We start from the raw sequence: 25,300 nt of genomic DNA on the forward strand, positions 1-25,300 counted from the left end.
TGGGTTCCCGTCTCTTAATCTCCAATTTCCCATACCTAGTTTCAAATTCGTATGTAGCTCCAACTTGGACTATTCGTGTGTAATTTCAAATTGGACTATATCTCCTTATTCTCCAATAGTCATACTTGAAATGGACAATCTTACCTTGTAAACTATTCTACATGTTTATTCCTCTGTATGGAAATTTTTATTTTCCATGTCCTTTAGACATTTTTTATTTCATTTTTGTTCTCGTGGCCCTCCTGTCTTTAATCAAACGATCTCTTCTATCAAGAACATATGAATAGAGAAGACTGCAAGAAACCATAAGACCTACACTAGGCAGTTCCATGTCCCTTACCACCTGTCATTCCTATCCATAAAGTTAACTAACCTTTTCTGGAAACAACCAATTCTGTCAGCGTTCACTACATGGTTACTAAGTTTATTCCATTCATTAACTACTCTGTTGATAAGCCGGCCCTTGCCTATTTCTTATTTAAACCGATAAGTTTACAGAGCTAAACTGAATATATTGAAGATGTATTTCACCAGAAAGTAGGTGATAAGGTGAGATTAATGACACAACTTCCCAAGTAACCTTAAATTAAACAACCAATGTCATTACAAGCGTTCCTGTTGGATCATCGTTATCTAAAGGTCCAACCACATTCCTTCCTCCTATGCTTACGGACACTGTCACCAAATGTGAGCAAAGCCTCATTTACACGGGTCAAGTTGAGAGGAAAGTCAAGCGGGCAAGTTACTTGACCCGTGTAAATATGTTTGATAAAGAAAACTGGATTTTTTTTTCAATCAGATTTTTAAACACGGCAACTTGACCCGTGTAAATAAGGCTTAACCACTGTCTAGTCTTGTGCATATGCAGACAATAAATCAAGTGATCTAGAACACGACAGAATGCAATCGACCTTTGTGTTTAGTTTTTTGTAGATTACGAAAATGTCGATAAAACAAATGGGGATAGTGTACTAAACTATATCCAGACCAGGTGCAAATTAATATATTGTAAAAGTTCTATAAAGCATATGGCAAATGTTGTTATAATTCAGTTACATGAAAGTAATGAAAATTTGAGATCAGGAAAGGACGAAGAGAACTTTGATAAGGCGATACAATTTCACTCAGACATATTACATTGTGCCTAGAAGAAATGTTCACAGTTGAGCTGGGAAGGAAAATGTTTGGAAATTAGCGGAGAATATTTTAATCGCTTTTGATTTTCGGATTGCATTAGTTTCATTTAAATTATATATATATATATATATATTATATATATATATATATATATATATATATATATATATATATATATATAAAGTAATGTCTTTGGTGTTATATCTTCAGGCCGTGCAAAAACCTACACACGTTCGTACACACGACATGGGCGTTGGCTTAGTACGCATCTTCATCCATCAAGCCGGACAAAGGGATATCTAAAAATAACCTTCATTCCATACACATCAACAAATGGTGGCAGCGATGGAGTTCGAACCCACGCCTCCGAAGAGACTGGTGCGTTTTTATAACCACAGTTGTTGTCACTCTTAAATGGACAACAATAAATGGTGACTTGTTGCTTAGGCCAGCTCCCAATAACGGACCGAGCATTTTGTCGTTATATCCTTAGTCCATGCAAAAACTTACACACGTACATATACACGACGTAGGCATAGGCCAAGTATGCATCTTCATCCGTCAAGCCGGCCAAGCGAATGTCTAAAAATAACCTTCGTTCTATACACAACATCTTGAGTCAAAGTCAGTGAGACTTAAAGTGAGTTTGAAGATAAATAAGAGTTTGGATGATGGAGAACATAAACACAGGGGAAGGCTCGGAACCCTAAACACTCTAACGTTTCCAAATCATTTGTCTAAAATACTTATCAATATGTCAAATGATGGAGAACAACAGGAGGTTATTTGGCAGGAATACCACAGAAGACGCACTCTCTGAAGAAGTTCTACGCGAACGAAATGTTAGAGTGTTTAGGGTTCCGAGCCTTCCCCTGAGTTTATGTTCTCCATCATCCAAATCATTTGTCTAAAATACTTATCAATAAATAAGAGTAAAATCTAAAGTAACATTCAACTCATAAGTTCAGAATAAAGCAATTATAATCAATGGTGAGAATCTCAAAGCTGAATACTATAATTATTTAGGTCAGATGCTAAAACTAACTAAAAATTGTGAATATAGAACAAAAAGGCGTGTCACACTTGTCTGAAAAATATTTAGTACCGGGTAAATATTAGAATATACTGAGAGGCTGTCTACCTATATATTTGAGATGCAAAGTTTACAACCAATGTATAATGCCAGCTATGTTCTACGGGTGTGAGACCTAGAAAATGACGAAGGCGATGGGAACAAAACTGAGTGCAGAGCAGTTTCCAAAAATATATTAATGACACCCCATTTTTACTTCCAGTAGATCCACATGCCTCCACTTTTTGTATTTACATGAAATTATATATATTTTTTTACTTACATGTATTTTCTATTTATGTCAAAATAAAAAAACGGGTTGGAATGACTGATCGAATTCTACTCTGCATGTATGTAACAGCACTCCCTACTTTGGAAGCGACTGGTAAATAGCGAATAATGAGGGATCATTGTTGATAGTAACGCTTACAGACAGGACGAGGGCAAGTATTGTGAGAAAGCAGACTAGAGTAAATAATACTATGGAAGCCTTAAAATAGTGGAGGAAGGGAATTAGACAACAAGAATGATGAGAGATGGAACAGGTGTGTTATCGAGTAGGGCCTACTGGACACCTCAGGATGGGACACTTTGGGGAGGGCGAAGTAGAAAAGTCTGTATGAGTGGCGTGACGCCTCATAAAATAGTTGGGAGAAGCCTTGGTTAACAGTGGACTAAGAATCGATCACTGATTGATTGTAGTTGCAGCTCAGCTTATTCCAGTTTAGTTATTCCAGGAATTGCTGTGTCTGGAAAATGTGTGTTCAGGACTTTCTTTAGATTTTTTATGTTCTGTATTGATGAATAGGTGGATAGTGGGTATTTTTTTCATCCTTATTTATGGTGTTAAACTTTTGTCTGTAGACTGCGGAGATTTGCTTTTGGATGGGCGTGATTCAAAGTTATTTACACCTAAAAGCTTTGCAAAGGTAAATAAAGTAAAATTACTATTCCTGACTTTACGTAAAAATAATGTTGACATTATTGTCAATGCAAAAATACTAAACTTTACCTTTTTGACAACAGAAATTTAAGACACTACACATATCTTTATATACAAGGGTATCAATTAATTATAAAAGTGTTCAGAAAACAAAATTATTTTGAGCCTTGAAAATAACGCGAGTAAACATGTAAGAATTGTTGTTCCACACTTTACTTTGTAATTTTGTTGACATTGCTATCAAAGCAAAAGTATTTATCCTACACAATCTCGGCCGTAGAATTTAAAGAATCCCCATATACTTCAGAGGTAAGTGATTGAGAAGGACTGTCATCTCCCTATTCATATTTGTATTCAATAATTCTATTATTGTGAAGGATTCTTTATAAGGAAATGGGGCTTGAAAGTTTTTACTGTCTTCAAGCGTAAATGAATCTGTAACAGTTCTGAAATATTAATTGTCTCGTAGTTTGTTACTTCTTAAAGATATTGTTAAAGCGTAATTTGGTTAGGTAAAATATATCACTGACAATTTTAACTTATCAGCGAATTCCTAGTTTGGGTTACTATGTCACACATGTATTTACGAACTTGTGATTTACAAAATTAGGTTAATCACTTATATTCTTGCCTGTTTCTAGTGGAATGTGATAATTAAACTTTTTAGCATTAACTCTTAAGGTAAATATTACTTTCTTTTGCAGATTCACACTTAGTACAAATTGTGTGTGAATGTAATTATGTTTGTGGTTTTCAAATACAGGAAGTGAGTCACAGTCACAGTGACACTCAGTTGGCAATGATCTCATCTTTTGATTTGGCAATTTACTCAGAGCTTATGAACTTCTGTCAAAGTACCATATGTGGTAACCATTGATATTTAGCAACAAATTCATTTATTTAGTTTTGATTCTGTTTGATTTGGAGAAAATTCTTGACCCAATTATTTTAAAGACTGGAAAGTTGATCAACAGAAGGGTCAACCAGCTAGATTTTCCTCTCATTGTAGAATAATTAGGACAGAAAGCATATTGAAGGAGATGATGACAAGAACCTGGGAGGGTGAAGAGAAGAAAGAATGGGACTGGAAATGCCTTATTAGGAGAATGACACGCCCCTTGTTCAAATTTTACATATATCTTTTTCAAGAATTAGTATTAGGCTATAGCTCTAACTCTGAATAGGCCATAAGTCAAAATCAGTCAAGTGGTGTGTTATTAACATAGTGAAATAATTTCTAGCGTCCTGTGTCTACTTACCTTGTCTCTCGTAACTTTTTTGACACTGACAAGAAATTACAAAATTACTCACAGTTACAGTTGACCTTTATAAAGAAGAACTAGGTATGTATCCAAATTGAGTCATAGTTAAGTACTATTCTTGAACAGTCACAAGTTAAAAAAAAAAATTATCTTATTCATGATAGAAATCAGGGTAAATATAAAGTGTCAGATTATAATCAATCACCATTCCTTTATTTTGATCTCAAGGTATTTATTTTTCCCAAGGAAATTGCTATATATAACAAATCATTGGAAGTCTAACATCTGTCTGTATATGTATCAAATGCTTCACCCTTACAAGGGAGGTAGCCAGGCAAGGTATGCACCTATCCATCCCATCCTTACCTGTCACTCATTTGTTTTCATTATATCTTAGATCTTTGCGGATGAAAGGTCATCCCTAGAAATATATCATAATAGCGTTATTCAGTATTTAGATTAATAAGAATGGTTTGTGTGCACATACTCATTACTGAGATTGCATAATTTTGTCATCCTATATGGGGTTAGAGATGATAATTAACCAACCCAACCAATTGAATCTGAGACATACTTTATTTCGGAAAAGTTGTCTGCATACTCTACCCTGCTCCATTTGTGTGGGATGACTGAAATGGCAGGCTCAGGCATAAGTTTTGATTTCATTATTTTAGAAGTAAAACTGGATTATTAATGTGTTTCCAACTATTTTTGATTTAAATTAATTTGGATCTGAATCTTTAAAGAATTTTGCTGAGTTAAGTCAAAGATCTTTTCTCATATGTATGAGAGACTAGGGGCAATAGATTGATTGATTGAAACAGAACTCTACAATCATAGACCTCAAGCACAACCTCTGGCAGAGTGTTGGGGCAGATCTAACCAGGTATTGGTTATTGGCCAGGAAAAAAAGAAGGAAAAACTCTGGAGCCAGAAAGAAAAAAAAATAAGATAAAAATTGATTAGTATACAATTTTAATAATTCAGAAACTTGTTAATGGTAATTGTGTTCTTTTTCTGATGAATTGTTATTGAAAATAAAAAGTAAAATTGATGATCCAGTGATTGAAAAAAAATAAAAAATGGCAAAAACAGTTTAAATATAATCACTGTTGTACCAATCCCTCTAATAGCTGAGGTTTTTTACTTCGTTTGAGAGATCCCACAATACATGTGTAAATAAATTTGATGACTTGTATAGCCACTTTTGTATCAGTCCGAAGATCAAGTACTTGCTTTTGGAGGCAGCACTTCCAACAGCATAAGCATGTGTGATAATGTACCCCCAGTGTTTCACAATTTACGGTGACCCACAGTTTTCTATCACTGATCTATGCTCTAATCCATTCAATTCTTCCTATACCATGAGTTTTGACTTTATTTGGTGTATTTAGTAGTCTCTAGTGGGGCACCTTGTCTATCGCTTTACTAAAATCAAGTTAAATAACATTGTACCTATCATTGTTATCTAATGTCTTGAAGACATTAGTGTAAAAAGATAAAAGATTAGTTACACATGACTTGCCTTTGGAGAACCCATGCTGTTAGTCATGAATCAAATTATGTCTCTTGCTATGATCTCTGATTGTATTAGCTATTCTCTTTCTGAATGTGTAGTAACAGCTTATGATTGCTGTGTTTGAAGCAGCATATGGTAAGCTTGTTGATGTGAGTTAATGTATAAGCAGTCGGCTTAAGTTAGGGCACACCACAAGATGTCATTTTATTCCCTCAATCCTTATATTTAGGTAAACATGTCTTATGTATAGGTAGGCATACTGCCAATCATTGATGCAACACAAACGGAAGTATGATATCACTTTTCTCAAGTAGTCTATGCACCAGTGCAAGGACTGTTCACATAGAGCCATAGGCTACTGGGGTTCTACAACAGAGACCCAGGAATGATAGGTGTTGATTGATTATAGATTTATATATTGATGTAAGATCTATTTTACAGATGATCCCCAGTGTGTGAGCATGACCGCATTGTACGCATGGGGAGCCAATAGCCATGGTCAGTTAGGCCTTGGCTTTGTCAGTGAGCAGGTACGTTCGTTGGTGTTTTGTTTTCTTTCACTAAATACACGAGATTTGGTTTTATTTCTGTACATAAACCTGCGTAAGATCAATCCATCTGTTGTCCCAGGTCTTTATTACAGGAGACCCACGGCTCCATTTATTTTTTGTTTTAGATTCATCCATGGCTCTAGGTGATGTTACATCAACTCCTAAGCTTGCACGTGTATACATAAATGTGCGGGAAACGAGTTTTTTTCGCATTCTTCAGATATATGAATTTTTATAACTTCTGTTCATGATGCATTTTCTGGTATTAAAATTGATTTTCTATTTTTGGCTCCAGGTATATAGGGTATCTAAATAACCAGAGCTGGGTGCATTACGTGCATTTCCAAAAAATCTGAGGTGCATTTCTGTCAGTGCATCTTATATACATATATATGTATATACAATGCATATATGTATATATACATATATATATGTATATATATATATATATATATATATATATATATTTTTTTTTTTTTTTTTTTTTTTTTTTTTTTTTGTGGTAATGCTCTACCTATCAGGCAGTAACACAACCAGGTCTGTAAATAATGTTCCCACACAAATATCAGTCCAACATTCCTTCTCAGAGAGATCTGTGAAAGTACCTGAAGATTACAAAGGATTACAAAGGCGGAGCATGCCGACAGGAGACCTTTTGATCCATATCTAGGTCGGATGCAAAAAAAAATCATATTAATAATAAATTAAAACTATAATAATGTAAAAATAACAAATAAAATAAATAAATGCATAGGTATAGTTGAATAACGAACAAACAGGTAAATAGTAAATGATTATAAATTGACATAACTAATAATAAATGAAAATCAGACAGACAAATTATAACAAAACAAAAACAAATAATATAACATAAATTATAATCATTACAGCATCTTACTTAGGTATTTATCTAAATGATTCTTAAAGCTTCGAACTGAACTACATTGCACTACCTGTGCAGGAAGTTTATTCCATTCATTAACTACACGGTTGGCAAAGTTGTTTCTACCTACTTCCAAATTGAATCTATTTCCGGACAGTTTGAGACCATTGTTTCTTGTCTGATTCTCATTCAATGTGAAAATTTGGTCACTTTTGATGTTGTCAATTCCCTTTAAAATCTTAAAGACCTGTATCAAGTCACCTCTGAGTCTACGCTTTTTTAGGGAAAACAGATTCATGTGCTTAAGTCGATTTTCGTATGATTTATTTTTGATATTTGGAATCAGTTTTGTGGCTCGCCGTTGTACTTTTTCCAGTCTGTCAATGTCTTTAATGAGATTCGGTGACCATACGGAAACAGCATATTCCAAATGTGGACGAACTAACGATTTATATAGCTTGTTAATGAGTGATGGACTTTTGAAATCAAAAGATCGCGCAATCAATCCCAGAATCTTATTTGCTTTCTCAGAGGCTGAAATACACTGCTTGGATGATTTGAGGTCGTTACTGATAATTACGCCGAGATCTTTTTCACTATCTACTTTTGTTAACGAATTTCCAAATAACTTGTAATCGTACTTACTGTTATTTTTACCTATGTGCATTACCTTGCATTTACTTGTGTTAAATTTCATTAGCCACTTTTCAGACCATTGCTGTAATTGATCTAAATCTTCTTGAATATCTAATTGGTTTGAGTGATCATTTGCCACTCCGCACAGTTTTGTATCATCAGCAAATTTGGAAACAGTAGATTTTAGTCCATGGTCTATATCATTTATATATACTATGAATAGAAGTGGCCCAAGAACGGAACCCTGAGGAACTCCACTTGCAACACTTTTCCATCCAGAAGTTTTTCCATTTAAAACAACTCTCTGTTTTCGACCTTTCAACCAATTACTAGTCCAACCTAATAGGCTACCACTTATTCCATGCAAAGCTAATTTAGTAAGTAGTCTTTCGTGTGGGACGGTATCAAAAGCTTTTGCAAAGTTTAGATATATTAAATCTATATTGTTTCTTTTGTCATAATTCGAGATAACTGTGTTGTAGAATTCGAGTAAGTTAGTCACGCAAGAACGTTTCCGTCTGAAACCATGCTGGCTATCATTTATCAAACGGTTACTTTCTAAATGATATTCGATAGCATCTCTGATGATAGTTTCCATTATTTTTCCTACGATCGAAGTCAAACTTATAGGCCTATAGTTATTTGGTTTCTTTTTGTCACCTTTTTTGAATGTGGGAGTAACGTTAGCTAGCTTCCATTCTCTTGGGACATCTCCGGATATGATGGATTTCTTGAAAATAATTTCTAATGGAACAACAATCTCATTTTTCATTTCCTTTAAGATTCTTGGATGCCAACCATCAGGCCCTGGTGTTTTATTAACTTTGAGTTTGTCTATACACCTTTTAATTTTTTCTTTTGTTATATTTACCGTAGTGAGTAAGTTTACCCCAGACTTTTCACAGGTTTCAGTTTGGAATTCACTTTGAGGTGTTTCGTTTACGAATACCGAGCTAAAATAATTGTTTAAGATATTACACATTCCTTCATTTGAATATTCAAGTTGACCGTCAGCAGATAATAGTGGACCAATGTGATTCCTAACAACCTTTTTATCTCTAATGTAACTATAGAATTCTTTGGGATTCTCTTTGGATTTCTCAGCGATGTTCATTTCGTATTGTCGTTTTCTTTTTCTTATTGTCTTTTTTAAATCTCTCTGTATTGATACATAACAGTGGGTAGACCGCTGCTACCCACTGTGGGGCTACAGGTTTTCCACTTGATGAAACTTGAGGCAACAAAAATAATAATGACATCATCATCATTATCATTATCTTTCTGCAATGACCTCCAGTCCTCTCTTGCTCTTCTAATCATCTTTGCGTCCGCAACACATGTGTTTACATAGTATATATCTTCTACCTGGCCAAAGCTGTCAGGAACTAACGCAGCAAATCCTTAGCGAGTCTGAAGACTTGAACTCATGGCCACCTGTTCATGGGTTCCAGACAGTATCCACTGGGCTACTGTGATATATATACGTACATATACCAAAGGCTTTTTCCCCCTTATGAGGGAAAAAGTCAGAAAGCAAAGGCATAAAATCCACTCCCACCCATTCCATCCCTAACATACTCACTCCTATCCACCACCTCCCTCCCTCTTATCTTGGCACCTCCTAGATGATGGGTCATCCATGCATCTTGCCCACTACCCTGGGTCAGAAGCAGTGTCGCAAGATACAGCACATTCACAGCAAGGCCGCTTCATTAAATCGGCGACCCCCCCTCTGTCCTCTCATGCAGAAAAAGAGAAAGATGCGGAGAAATCCCTTCGGGCTGTGTCAATTTATTTCTCACTCATGCTCCCTCACCTGCGGCGGTGCCAGGAATTTTTAGTTGGGGAGGCTAAGGGGGGCTGAGCAAATTTTTGGGGGGGCTTATAGTAATATTATAATACACATATATTATCCTCATTTCAGAAGGGGAGGGGGTTAATGGTTGGGCTAGCACTGATGGCTGACAAATCTTTAGCCCTGGCAATTAAAAATTCCACTTAATAAAATTATTTCAATGAGTGTTTTAAATTTTCAATTTGCTCATTTCAGTTGGGGGGGCTAATGGGGGGGCTGGCCACTTTTTTGGGGGGGCTAAAGCCCCCCCCTGGCGCCGCCACTGTCCCTCACCCCCCATCCCCCACCCACTCCCCCTCATGCATCACAGCATCATCCATACACAATCATTCTCCATTTACCCCTATCATCTCTCCTCTCCCGTCCTTCCTCAGCATATAATTACAAAGGTGGAGCATGCTGACAGGAGACCTTTTGGCCCATATCTAGGTCGGATGCAAAAAAAAAATCATAATAATAATAAATGAATAAATAAAAACTATAATAATGTAAATAACAAATAAAATACATAAATAATACATACATATACCAAAGTCTTTTTTCCCCTTACACAGGGGGTAGCCAAAAAAGAAGAATACTTAATATAAATGTAATAAATAATAGATATTCCAGCATAAAGAATGGTTATCAATTTCTTTTATCATCCGTAGGTGACCACCCCGGTAAGAGTTGAAGATTTGCCTGATAATTTGAGTGAGTCTTCAATTTGCCGAGTGAGTGGGGGTGGTGGTCACACCTTCATTTTAACCTCCAGCGGAAAACTCTTTGGCTCAGGATGGAATTCGAGTGGACAAGTAAGATATGTTTTCCGATGTTCTTGTGTTACCTAATGAAATTGAAGACTAACTAGAATTAGAGGCACAATAGTATATATTTAAAATTAAGGTTTCTGCGGTATATTGACAATTGCTGATTTAGATTGTGTTATATTTTTTGTACACTTCAAATCAAATACTCATGCAGGTCGGAGATGGAACACAAGGACGAGCAGTTGCGACATTTCAACAGATACGAGGACTTGAAGGCCAGCATATGGTCGGTGTAGCATGTGGTTGGGCGCACTCTGTGGCCTTCAGTCGAGGAGGAAAAGTCTGGGTTTGGGGTTGCAACACACACGGACAGCTCGGCATTCCAAAGGAAGAGGTAATACCAGTCATATGAGACTACGTACTTTTGAATATAGTAATCCCAGAATCCCTCCCATGTTAAAACTAATTGGGACACAGGGCAACTAGATTTTATAAGGTGTCTCTGAAGGTATGCAATAGATAGTTTATCACACTGATATCAGGGCAGTTCAAACAGAGGGCTATGTTCTGATTTGTAAGCCCTGTGGCTTCTTCAGATGTGAGCGAGATTTGTATTATGACAGTTCAGATACAGGAGAGATTACCATACCATCATTTAATTCAAGTCCACTCTCTGCTCACAACTATTTCTTGCCATCTCACTTCCCTGATCAACAGACATTCCCCTTGTACTCAAGGCCCTCTTCACTCTATCCATCCATTAAATTTTTAGTCCTTTCAATTTCAATCCACCTACCACATCCTTCCACTATCTTTGTTTTTTTGTATATCTTTTTTCACTTGTTCTTTTTATGTGTCCAAACCATCCCAGTATTCTTTGGTCAACCCTGTCTACCAGCTCTTTCCATCTCCACTCTCCGCTTCACCTCCTCATTTCTCATTCTATCTATCCTTGTAACCCCCACCACACTTCTTATATATTTCATCTCAAAGGTGTTTAACCACTTCAGTGCGACTCAAATTCTCGCACACAGCATTGGCTGCCATATGTATGATGTATCACACTAACTCACATTATGAAATATAAAGCCACTACTGTATTACTCATTCTCTTTTATTCTGAGTATTAATACATACATATACCAAGGCTTTTTCCCCCTTACAAGGGAGGTAGCCAAAAAGAAAAAGGCATAAAACTATTCCCACCCATTCCATCCCTAAATAATAATAATAATCATCATACATATACATACATATACCAAGGCTTTTTCCCCCTGACAAGGGAGGTAGCCAAAAAGGAAAAGGCATAAAATCACTCCCACCCATTCCATCCCTGAATACACTCCACACCCCTCCACCCTCCCTCTTATCTTAGCACCTCCTGGATGACGGGTCATCCCTGCACCTTGTCCACTGCCCTGGGTCAGAAGCAGTGTCACAAGACACAGCATATCCATAGCAAGGCCGCTTCATTAAATCAGCGACCCCCCCCATGCATAAAGGAGAAGACAGGGAGAAATCCCTTTGGGCTGCGTCAAAATTTGCTCACACATACTACCTCACCCCCATCCCCCCGGGGGGCCCATTGCACCTCATAAATCACAACATCATCCATATACAACCATTCTCCATTCACCCCTATCTTCTGTCCTCTCCCGTCCTTCCTCAACAGACATTCCCCTCTTCCCCAAAGCCCCCTTCACCCCATCCATCCACCTCATCCTAGGACGTCCCTTCATGTTCACTCCCTCCACATCTGCCTTCCATACCTCTTTTACTAGCCTTTCTTCACTCATTCTTTCCATGTGTCCAAACCATCCTAATACTCTTTCATCAACCCTATCTCCCTACTTCCTTTCCACCCAGCACTTCTAAGCTCCCAGAAGAGGCTGGGTGACCGCATTGTGAACAGCTGCCCAGGATGTAACACTTCACCCCATACCATACAACACATAATGGAAGACTGCATTATACACAATCATGCACGCAAACAACACAACATACACTCTATAAAGGATTTGTGGGAAAACCCAGTTTCGGCAGTGGCATTCCTTGGGGAGACGGGAGTGCTCGGACAGACAGTCTAGGGAACGACAAGAACAACAACAACAACTCCCTTTCCACCCCTGTTCTCCTCCTCACCTCCTCATTTCTCACTCTATCCAGCCTAGTAACCCCCATCATACTTCTCAGACACCTCATCTCAAACACATTCAAGCTCCTTCTCTCTTCTTCTCTTATGTTCCATGTTTCTGCCCCATACAGTGCTGTTGGCACAATCACTCCTTCATATAGTCTCCTCTTAGCATCCATTCCCAAATGTCTATTCCTCATTACACTCTTTAATCCACCAAGGCATTTACTCGCTTCTCTCAATCTACATTCTACCTCCACCTTTACTCCACCTTTTCCTGCCACATTTGCATCCAAGTATCTAAAACTATCCACTTCCTCCAGTCGCTCTCCCTTAATGCTCACTTCCAGACTACTGCCACTTTCACCCCTTGTACATCTCATCACCTTACTTTTACCCACATTTATCTTCAGCTTTCTTCTATCACACACTCTCCCAAACTCTGTCACCAACTTCCTCAATCCCTCCTCCGATCCTGCCACAAGCGCAGTGTCGTCCGCAAACAACAGCTGGCTCACCTCCCACTTTTCTCCATTTTCTTTAACCATCTCCAATCCCTGACCCACTACCCTTGCATTTAATAAAAACAGAAAATGCGATCAAACATGTTCACAGAAAACAGGGATAACTCGTGTACAACAACCAAAAAATATATAATAAAGGCACCGATGCCGGCTTCCTTGCGTTCCCATTCGTGGCTCATGACACCTATTTAGGCAACATTGAGCCGAAGTGGTTAAACAAGAAATAAATGGGTGGAGGGTGGATGCATACCTTAGCTGGTTACATCCTGTGTACATAAGAACATAATGAAGGAGACTTCAAAAGACCATAAGGTCTACACTAAACAGTACCATGTGTAAGGGAGGTATATAGGTAACCTTTCATAATTGAAACTGATTTTTTTTTTTTTTTCTAATCAGAAATATTCAAGACGACTTCAATTCTTTCAGGTTCCTTTCACAAGCTTACCCATTTGCCTTGACATTAGTAATGTGGTGAGTGTGGGAGCTGGCCTGCGCCACACAGCCGTTACGACTCGTGACGGTCGTGTTTATACTTGGGGACATGGACACCGAGGGCAGCTGGGTCACTTGGATAGTGACGGCAAGATGGTCAAGATTCAGAATGTTCCAAGAGTCGTAGATCATCTACAGGGCAAGGCAAGTGCATTGCTATGTTATTGTTGTTCTTCTTCTTCTTCCTCTTTGCATTCTTCTTCTTCTTCATCTTCTTCATTGTTGTTATGAGCTATAGTTTACAGTGTTTTTACCCTTATTGACAATATCATACCACAGTCATGTAATCTTATATTTGATACGTTGTGTGGCCAGAACAATAGATATTTTATTACTAATATTTCTTTCCAGGCATCTATGGTTGTTTGTGGTCAAAACACAACATACGCATTAACGACAGATGGCAGAGTCTTAGCATGGGGAGATAACAAGTGGGGGCAGCTTGCTCATGATCCCAGGTACAACATACATATTGTCGAGTTTCATTTAGTTCCCAAAAATCATACATACATACATATACCAAAGGTTTTTTTCCCCTTACACAGGGGTTAGCCAAAAAGAAAAAGGCATAGAAATCACTCCCACCCATTTCATTTCCCATATATTCCACTCCCCTCCACTCTCCTCCCTTCCTCCTATCTTGGCACCTCCGAAGCTGAAGACAAAAGGCATAATAAAGACATAAATCCACTCCCACCCATTTCATCCCCACCCATTCCACTCCCATTCACCACTCCTCCCTCCCTCCCTCCCTCCCTCTTTTCTTGGCAAAGGCTCTACTACTCTTGTAAAAACTCTTGACTTCCCTTAACAGCTCTCCCCCAATCCCATATATCTGTAATACCTCCCACAGTGCCTTCCTGTCTACCCAGTCATAAACCTTCTCCAAGTCCATAGAGGCCCAAAAAACATTCTTACCTTTTGGCAGAACCTTTACAAATCTGCCATACCACAAAATTTGATCCATGAATCCTTTACCTTTCCTAAACCCACACTGCTTCTCACCAGTAACTCCCTCTATTCGTTTCCTAATCCTCACAATTAAAACCATCCCATAAGCCTTTCTAACTATTCAGCAAAGAGATCCTGTAAAACTATTACAGTCATATTTGTCCCCTTTTCCATTATAAAGTGGAACTGTACAGGCACTCCATTCCTGAGGCACTCTCCCCACCCTTAGACACACATTAAACAACCTCACTAGTCAGTGCACTATAAATGTACCTCCCTTTTTCAGACACTCCACATGACACCCAACCAACTCTGGTGCCTTACCAGCTCTCATCATTTTCAAAACTTGTACATACATATACCAAGGCTTTTTTCCCCTTACAAGGGAGGTAGCCAAAAAGAAAAAGGCATAAAACTATTCCCACCCATTCCATCCCTAAATACACTCCACCCTCCCTCTTATCTTAGCACCTTCTGGATGACTTGTACTTCATCTTTTCTTACATAACTTCAATTTTCCTCTTAGTATCTCCCACTGCCGCAATGTTGTCAAGTGAAGTAAAATCAAATTGTCATTTCCAGGAATGTTGCATTCTTCGCATGTCCAATTCCCATCCCACCCAATTATTTTGGGGCAGAAAAAGTGACCTTTCTACGATCTGGCTGGACCCACTGCATTGCTAAAACAGTTTCAGGTAATTTAATTTCGTGATTGTTTTTGTATGATAACTTAAAAATATGAAAATAGAAGTAGAATTTTTAGTGTCAGGATCCCTTATTCTAGATGTATTATCATTTATATTCCATACAAAGGGAGTAATTGGTGAGGAACAGTGTGGGTTTAGGAAAGGTAGGGGTTGCATGGATCAGAATTTGTAGTAAGGCACATATGTGAGAAAGCTTTATAAAAAGGTAAGATTGTTTTTTGGGCCTTTATGGATTTGGAAAAGGCTTATGACAGGGTAGACAGGAAGGCACTGTGGGAGGTATCGCAGATGTATGGGATAGGAGGAAAGATGTGAAGAGCAGTCAAGAATTTTTACAAGAATAGTAGAGCCTGTGTTAGAATTAGAAATGGAGAAACCAAATGGTTTGAGGTAAAGGTGGGACTTCGTCAGGGATGTGTCATGTTGCCTTGGCTGTTCAATTTATATGTGGGTGGGATGGTGTGAGAGATGCAAAGGTAAAGGGCCAGGGAATGGAGATGGTTAAAGAAAATGGAGAAAATTGGGAGATAAGCCAGATGTTGTTTGCTGATGACACTGCACTTGTAGCAGGATCAGAAGAGGGATTAAGGAAGTTGGTGACAGAATTTTGTAAGGTGTGCAAAAGAAGTAAGTTGAGGAGAAATGTGGGTAGAAGTAAGGTGATGAGATGCACAAGGGGAGAGGATGACAGCAAATTGAAAATGAGTATTAAAGGAGAGAGACTGGAGGAAGTGGATAGCTTTAGATACTTAGATGCGAATGTGGCGGGAAAGGGAGGAGTGGAGATGGAGGTAGAATGTAGATTGAGAGAAGCAAATATATGCCTTGGGGGGATTAAAAAGTGTAGTGAGAAATAGGCATTTGGGAATGGATGCTAAGAAGAGATTGTATGAAAGAGTGATTGTGCTGACAACACTGTATGGGTTAGAAACATGACAATTTTGTACATGTAAAGAGACCATAACCATCCTATGGACTCAGAAAATAATTTCTTGTAGGCCTTCATTAGTAAACGATATTGAATCCAGTTATATTAAGCCCACCTTTGATCATAATATTAATTTAAGTTTAGGCTTATACAAACTTAATTACTTTATTACTAAGGAAATTGTAGAATATCCTCCAAGTGTTACCAGGCCTGTGGGGTGGTAATGTCATATGTGATCAAATGTCCATAAGTGAAAACATTTCTCAACCTGGTAATGGAGTATCTTGTGTGACCTTACTACGTTCCCTACCTTATCTATTATCCACTGACCTTTAGTTCTCTGCTTGTGTTCCCCCTTGTGGAACTCGGTGACCTCATAAGTGTTTGCGGACTCCAGTTTGAAAAGAACTGTTTCACCCGAGGGATGCCATGGAAGGCAATTAATATGGTATTGGGAAGGGAATTAAACAAGGAGTATTTAGGGTTTTATTATTAATGTATAATCTAATCTTTGTACAGGTGTGATGTATGTATGGGGACGGTCATGTTATGGACAGCTTGGGCCAGCTGAAGATGATGAAGATTCCACATCAGATGATGCAGCAAAGACAAGCCAATGCAGGTAATTACATAGTTATATTCCTTTCCTCCAACTATTCAGCAGTCATCTACTATGCATGGTAGCCACATATGCCTCCTCTGGAAGCTTGGGAATTAGACCATATGCCCTGACTGTTGTCACACATTGATTGAACAGAACTCACAGCATCAGACAGCATGCTGTGGGTGCCTTGACCACCGTGCTCTCCGATAATTTGTGTAAAACATTGATGGATTATGGAGTGGTGTTTAAAAGGAGGATTGGAAGGGTTCTGGAAAAGAATGTGATAAGGGGAGAGAGTAGTAGAATATCTGATCAATGTGTGGTGGGAAGAAGACTTAGAGTGTGGAAGAAGATGGAAGCAGGAAGGTGCTGAAAGTGAGTAGAGTGAGAAGGGGAAAGAGGATAAATTCCAGGCAGAAGTAAGAGATGTATGGAATAAAGCAGAAGAATCTGTGGGATAAGGAGAATGAATGGAAACAGAAGGAAGGGTAGTGATTGGTGGAATAAAAAAGTGAGAGTCTGGTGACAAGAAAAAGGCATACTTACATGGGATGGTTATAAAGAAGCTATGAAGAGTGTGAGAGAGGCTAAAACAAGAGTAGATGTGAGATGGGATGGATTTTTCTCCAGGAATTTTGAAAAGAATAAAGATGTGTTTTTTTTTTTTTTTTTTTTTTTTTTTTTAATGAAAAGTGTAGAGAGGCAAGGCAGGTGGAGAGGAAAGGGTAAAGGGAGCAGTTAGGTGTTTGTTAATGGAAGAGAAGGCTGTGAGAGGAAGATAGGTGGAGTATTTCAAGGGATTCCTGAATGTAGAGGGGGATATTGAGACTTTGATTGTGGTGATGGGAGATGATTGTTTGACTATAATGGGAGAGGAGAAAGATAAGGAGGTACAAATGGTATTGAAAGCTGAGAAAGCACCTCAATTGCTATCATATTTATCTGTTTACCAAATGCCTCTTCTATATAAGGTAGCCAGCCAAGGCAAGCACCTACTTCCACCCACCACCTATTGTCAAATAGAATCTCTAAGAGTAGAGTAATAATAGTGGATTAGCTGGTGAGATTCTTCAACGTGTCAAAGGGCAGGCATTGTCACAGCATTAAAAGAGATGAAAGTTGAAAATGCATCTGGGTTAGACAGTTGTCGTGTGGCATGTCTGATAAAATGCAGTAGTTACAGTGGAGTAACTGGTGAGATTGTTTAACCACTTCCATACGGTGACGCCTACGTAGGCAGCATGAGGAGCAAATGGGTACTCGATGATGCCGACGTCAGCATCTTGATTATATTTATTGTAGTCGTACCTATGTAATTTCCATTCTCTCTAAACTGGCTTCATCAATTTTCTATGGTTATCAAAATACACAGGTGAAAGAGAACGAACGATTGAGCACTGACTTTATTTTTTATAATGCGATTATTATGACGCAACATCGCACGTCGGGCAGCTAATGCTGCCAGACGTGCAATGTGCCCCGGAGTGAAGAGGTTAATGTATGTCTAAGGAAGGGAAATATATCTGACTACATATCAAGAGGCTTCTTACCCATTGGGGTATTGTAGTGTGAAGTGTTCTGTGTTCTTTATGTGGTGGATGCATCTTGGGCAGTCTGGCATCTGTGGCCAGGGCTAGTCTGTGCTGGTACTGTTTTAATGCTGGGTGATGTCCTGAGTGCAGGCTTTCTGTGGGGCTTATGTCTGAGGGTTGTTGTTGGAGTATTAAACTTGGCAGTCTGTCTGAAAGGCGTGTATTTTTGTGTGGATATTTTGTCTACCATAATAAGTATTATACCTTTCTCTCTTGTACAGGTTTATCCCAGGTATGTTGAGTATTGGCAAGGAGGTTCAAGACATCCAGTGTGGCTCAGAACACAACCTGGCACTGGTAGGCGAGGAAGGAGAGGCTGGAGTGCTTTACACATGGGGTTGGAACGAACATGGCAACTGCGGAGACGGGACTACAATTAACATCTTAAAGCCGACTCAACTTGCAGTGCCTGGCAGTGTTGGCCTTGCCGGTGCTGGGTCAGGCCACTCCTTTGCCCTCGCGAAACTCTTCTGAAAGTTCGTAAAGTTGGAACACGCGAAGCCAGGGTGTTCTAAGGTCAAGCCATGAAGGTAGTAAACATTTGGTGATGATCATACCTATTTGAAGATTCTTGAGCCATTTGCAGGTATGAACCCTCATGGCTAAATTTTTTTACATATTTCCTCGAATTTAATTTTTTTTCACACTTTTTATTCATTTAAGTAAAATATGAAAAAGGAAATGGTACTAACCTATGCACTAACTCTAAGAACTAGTGTAGTACTAATGAACATTTGTACAGCAAAGCCTTAGTACCTGTGCTAAAGATAAAAAACAACATCTAGGGGTTTTTAAATCTTTCTATACATCAGTGGTGTGTTAACCATTGAGGGTTTTACAGATAAGTGCACATGCGAACACACACATACACACAAACTTATTTTCTGTTTATTTTTCCCATTGTTTTCTCTCCATTTGATATCTCCATGATTATAAAAACATCACTCACAGCTCCTTGGGAAATGGAAGAGTAAACTTGGTTTCCTCTCTTCATTGATATTACTAGCAATATGTATCAGAACTGCTTTAAGGAAGGTACAGGAACACCCCCACACTTTGCTCGCAGTCAACAAAAGAAGTTTCCAGTGTCCAGGATTAGAATCACATACCCTGGGATTGGGCTGTGAATCGTGTATACACCACGACTGTATCCCCTTAATCAAACTTGTTTTCTTCCTTCTCTCGATTATTTTAATTCTTAGGGTGGTGTGCAGACTTTCATATACAGGCTCAAATTGTAAGTTTACCAAGAATGCAAAACAAATTATTGTGATATTTGTTACAGAGCAGCTTACGTATTTAGTAAAAAGTTAGCGGAGTTGCTCCTCAAGAACTTCTGTATCATAGACAAATCTTCACATTGCAGTTTCTTTGCATTTCAGTCTTCAGAAAACAAAACAAAAATCCTCGGAAGCCTACTGTATTATACAAGTGTAAAATTAAACTGAAAAAAATTATTGAAACAACGGCAAGTAAAAGGTTGATGCTACACATCCAGCAGCCTTTGTTTTGTGGTTTACATATATAGATGCATGTCATGTTACTTAAATTGTTTTCTAGTGCAAGGTTTTGAATGTAACGAACGAGACAAGTTTTTATAAATCTGAATTACGAGTGGATGGTTTGGTGCTTTGGTTGGAAAATCAACAACGGAAGCTAATTTGTATAGCAGATGTTGGCTTGCTTTCATTGACAATTTAACCCTTCACGTCTTTATAGATGTACAGTTTTACTTTTAGTAAAACAAAAACAAACAAAAAAAAATTGTATATTTTTACTTGAAGCAATATGTGTGGATCTGAATGCTTTTCTTGTCATTTTTTATAACTAAGAAATCTATGGTGAGTAATGCATACTTAAAATGATACAGTGTAGTAATAGATGAATAGTACTGGAGATTAAGAATTAAAAAATGTTATGGGTTTTTGTATGGATTGTTCTCTTCAATCAAAATTGACAATTGACAAAAAAAGAAAAAAAAAATTTGCTTTTGTCAAGTATTTGGAATCCGTTTTGTGAAAATTTTTGCCTTGATTATCCCGTTCTTTGATAGTTGTAAAACTCGGTTTAAAAAGAAAAAAAAAAGAAGAAAAAAAAAGCTCAATTGTGTAATAAATTTTGGTATTGTGACCAGTCTTCCGGTTCAGTTTTTTTTTTTTTTTTTTTTTTTCTTTTTTTCTTTTCTTTTTCTTTTTCTTTTTTTTATGTTTTCTTTATTTTTCATGACCATATAATTTTGAATTCAGCCATTGATATGGTAACATGAATTGTAGTTTTAAGCTCTCTCGTGAGACAGGTGCTGATACTTTTGTTTTATTTTTGTAATACAGAGCTTTTCTATATCGTTTGTTTCATTGTCCCCATTCATACTGTGTATCAGAATTGAATACAGACGCTCCTCAACTTACGTTTTAGTTACGTTCCGAACAGCCGAACGTAAGTTGAAAATGAACGTAAGTTGTTACTGTACCATACATCCGTAAATTCTATTACCGTATCTTATAAAACACCCCTAAATAATTAATTATACACACAACATTGTAAAATGATAACATTAATTTCAAATAAATTAAATTCAAGCAACATATATTGAGATGGTGGAGGAGGAGGGGGAGGATGATGAGGCAAGGCACGTTCAGTCTGTCGTTTGTGCCACATAAACAATGGATGCAGCGTCATGCGTAAATATCGTTTGAGCTACGGAGAGCTCGCTAAACTAAAAAATTCACTCAAAATTTTTTTTACAATTTTTTTTAACAGTCAGTTCAAACGTAAAATCGAAAAAACGTAAATCGAATGAACGTAAGTAGAGGAGCGTCTGTATTGCTGAAATTTACTGGAAATTCATACCCATACAGTTTCTATCAACATCCATCAGGCCCTCTGGGAAGAAATGTTGGACTGTTTTACAAAGGATTACAAAGCGGCCTTGCTGTGGATGTGCAGTGCCTTGCGACACTGCCTCTGACCCAGGGCAGTGGACAGGGTGCAGGGATGACCCATCATCCAGGAGGTGCTAAGATAGGAGGGGAGTGGAGTGTATTTAGGGATAGAATGGGTGGGAGTGATTTTATGCCTTTTTCTTTTTGGCTACCTCCCTTGTAAGGGATAGAAAGCCTTGGTATATGTATGTACAAAGGTGGAGCATATCGACAGGAGACCTGTTGTATTAGCATGTGTTTACAGAAACTCCTGTGTTGATGGGAAGGCCTAAGATGCACATGGGATCAAGTATTCGGAGGGCTGAGGCATAGGCTTGACATCCATGTTCCAAAAAATGCCTGTAGATTGAGGGTCATTGATTCGTTCTATGCTAGCATGCACACATGCACGCATTATCTACATGATGTCAGATCTTGGTGGTATCAGCAAGATTCAACAAACCATTGTTTGACCCGACCTGTGGTCACTTTGGCTTGACCTCAGATTTGTCCATCAGAGCCACCTACATCCCGACCAGTGGGTCAGCCATACAATGCTGCCTTATGACAAATTATGTTGATAGGATAATGTTTCTGTATATATAAATTTTCTTCCTGTATATGTGTATTTATAAATTATACTGGGTGCTCATATTCATTTCTATACTGTACATAAATTTAGGGGAGTGGAGTGTATTTAGGGATGGAATGGGTGGGATTGATGTAATGCCTTTTTCTTTTTGACTACCTCCCTTGTGAGGGGGAAAAAGCCTTGGTATATGTATGTACATAAATTTAGTCATAAGGAAAATAGATTTATGTAGAGTGAGGGTCGCCAATTTAATGGAGCAGCCTTGCTGTGGATGTGCTGTATCTTGCGACACTGCCTCTGACCCAGGGCAGTGGACAAGGTGCAGGGATGACATGTCATCCAGGAGGTGCCAATATAAGAGGGAGGGTGGAGGGAGTGGAGTGTATTTAGGGATGAAATGGGTGGGAATGTTTTTTATACCTTTTTCTTTTTGGCTACCTCCCTTGTAAGGAGGAAAAAGCCTTGGTATATGTATGTATAACCATGTTGGCAACCGACACTCGTTCTCTTCATAATACCTTACGTGGTGAGAGTCGGATGAAGCTTGACTACACTACTGTCAAGACTTACCAATAAAGAGAAGAATTGCAGTGATGCCTTTACCTCAACATCTCCAAACAAGTAGGACTATTTGACCTTCAACGCTACATCTTCCCTGGAATTCAACACACATTGCTACAATGCACCCAAGCGGATTCCATGTGCTGAGAAGATACATCAGAGATCTGTACTCCAGTCAAACATAACGACTTCCTCACTCTGTATGCTATGCTGCATCAAGCATCATATTTATGAGGCAATGCTCTTCGCTACATCGTCCAGCATCCCACGACAAGGAAATCCATCTTCACCAAAGACATCTACAGGGGTGGAAATAGCACACATCACTCCCAGTCATTTCCTTGTTCCACACGGGTTCACGTCCTAATTCTATGCTACGCATCTCGAGCATCATACCTGTACGGGTTCACATCCTAATTCTATGCTGTGCATCTTCGAGCATCATACCTACCTGGCAAGTCTTCCTCAGCCCATCACACAACCCAACAGGACTCAACCTTGCCAACAGCAACCAACATGAGAGCCTACAAACAAAGACTCGTTGAGCCGCTTGGATCACTCCCCCCCCCAACCCATACTCATTGGCTATAAATACAATCATGGTCCACACCACACCAAAAGAGAAAGCTGTGAAAATTGTTTCAACATTTAAAAGCAATATTAGAGTGAGCCTCAAAATCTGACTGGGTCTCAGATGACAAAATTTCATTGGAACACACAGTCTCATTTTTCATGGCATATTTTTTACTGCCATCCCAATTACACCCAGACACAATCCAGAAAGCTGGCACTATCCCATTCATGGATACTGAAAGAATGCATGGAAGAATTAACTGACAAAATATATACATACATACATATACCAAGGCTTTTTCCCCCTTCCAAGGGAGGTAGCCAAAAAGGGAAAGGCATAAAAACACTCCCACCCATTTCATCCCTAAATACACTCCACACCCCTCCCACCCTCCCTCTCATCTGAGCACCTCCTGGATGACGGGTCATCCCTGCACCCTGCCCACCGCCCTGGGTCAGAAGCAGTGTCGCAAGACACAGCACATCCACAGCAAGGCCGCTTCATCCAATTGGCGACAAAATATATGATATAATTAAATCCTCACTTAAAGAAGGAAAAGTACCATTGGACTGGAAAAAAGCAAACATTGTACCAATTTATAAGGGAGGCGATCAGGAAGATCCATCTAACTACAGACCGGTCTCACTAACAAGCACAATAGCAAAAATTTGTGAAAGTGATCAAAAACAGATGGGTTAAATACCTGGAAGGAAAATCTATACTGAACCCAAATCAATTTGGATTTAGACAAGGGAGATCCTGTACAACAAATCTGATCTGTTTTTACTCAAGATTAGTAGACATAATACAAGAAAGAGATGAATGGGCAGACTGTGCTTTTCTGGACCTGCAAAAGGCATTCGATAAGATACCTCATAGGAAACTAATGAATAAGATAGTCAAAAGGTGGCATCAGAGGAAAATTATTGGAATGGATGAAAGACTTCCTGATTGGGAGGAAAATGAGAGTTGTAATTAGAGAAAAATTCTCCAACTGGGAAGAAGTAAAAAGCGTGTCCCGCAAGGATCAATACTGGCCCCGATCATGTTCGCTGTATATATTAATGACATGAATGAAGGTGTGGAGTGCTACATAATTTTTTTTGCAGATGATGCAAAATTACTTAAGGTAAAAACGGAAGAGGACTGCAACTCATTGCAACAAGATCTGGACACAATATGGAATTGGACTCAAAAGTGGGAAGTAAAATTCAATATTAAGAAATGCAGTATAATGGAATTTGGAAAGAGTAGAAACAGAATATCAAAAGATTACAGAATTGGGGAATAAAAAATAAAAAATAAAAAACTATGAAAAAGATCTTGGAGTGATGATTGGAAAGGACATGAAACCAGATAAGCATATAAATAAGATGTTCGGAGAAACCTACAAATTATTGAGAGCAATCAAAGTGGTATTTACTTATATGGACGAAGAAATGATAAGGAAAATACTAACTACACTAATAAGACCAAAACTTGAGTACGCAGCATCACTTTGGACACCCAGTACCAAAAAGAATATTAAGAAACTAGAAAGATTACAAAGAGCGACAACCAAACTAGCACCGACACTCGCCGAGCTAACATATGAGCAAAGACTATCCAAATTGAACCTACCAACTCTGGAACAAAGAAGAGAAAGAGGAGATTTGCTAACTACAGAATAATGAAAGGAATGGAAGTTTTAGACAGGAACAACCTATTAGTGTGGGAAAACAGTAAAACAAGAGGACACGGAAAAAACTTGAAAAAGGATAGTTATAGAAAAAACTTGAAAAGGAACAGTTTCCTACACAGAGCGATAAATACATGGAACAAATTAGACAACAAAACAGTATGTGCTAAACCACATAAAATGAAGTCAAGACATACATCTTGCACTCGACATCGTTCACACCAATGCTCTCCACCAAGAACGCAACTGGTTTGTACATATTGTGACAAACCAGAACACCTTGCAAACACATTACCACAGACTACCTTCACAACCAAACCGCCTCTGCGATTATCATGGAACATGTCTCCACACAAGTGAACATTGCTATGTGCTGTTAGCACAGAGCTAACAGAGGCAACACAGACCAACTCCCCAGGTCACTCCTCTGCG

General features: G+C 38.4%; 1 protein-coding gene across 1 annotated transcript; it reads left to right on the top strand.

Annotated features, from left to right (window-relative positions):
- The first annotated feature begins 3,304 nt into the window (after nt 1-3,304).
- LOC143020777 (secretion-regulating guanine nucleotide exchange factor) lies at nt 3,305-20,889 on the top strand. Its single transcript, XM_076177517.1, has 9 exons — nt 3,305-3,461; nt 6,375-6,463; nt 10,509-10,652; nt 10,822-11,001; nt 13,695-13,904; nt 14,112-14,218; nt 15,294-15,406; nt 16,866-16,968; nt 18,764-20,889. The coding sequence occupies exons 2-9, from the start codon at nt 6,395-6,397 to the stop codon at nt 19,014-19,016; spliced, it is 1,179 nt and encodes a 392-aa protein (XP_076033632.1). The 5' UTR covers nt 3,305-3,461; nt 6,375-6,394; the 3' UTR covers nt 19,017-20,889.
- The last annotated feature ends 4,411 nt before the right edge of the window (nt 20,890-25,300 follow it).

The sequence above is a fragment of the Oratosquilla oratoria genome, chromosome 40 (genome assembly GCF_046742065.1).
Source record: "Oratosquilla oratoria isolate Oo_2021 chromosome 40, ASM4674206v1, whole genome shotgun sequence".
Lineage (NCBI taxonomy): Eukaryota > Metazoa > Arthropoda > Malacostraca > Stomatopoda > Squillidae > Oratosquilla > Oratosquilla oratoria.

Coding starts and splice junctions, on each gene's coding strand:
- LOC143020777 (XM_076177517.1), top strand. CDS start 6,395: ATGACCGCATTGTACGCATGGGGAGCCAATAGCCATGGTCAGTTAGGC. Junction 10,653..10,821: donor GATGGAATTCGAGTGGACAA/GTAAGATATGTT, acceptor ATACTCATGCAG/GTCGGAGATGGAACACAAGG. Junction 16,969..18,763: donor GCAAAGACAAGCCAATGCAG/GTAATTACATAG, acceptor TCTCTTGTACAG/GTTTATCCCAGGTATGTTGA.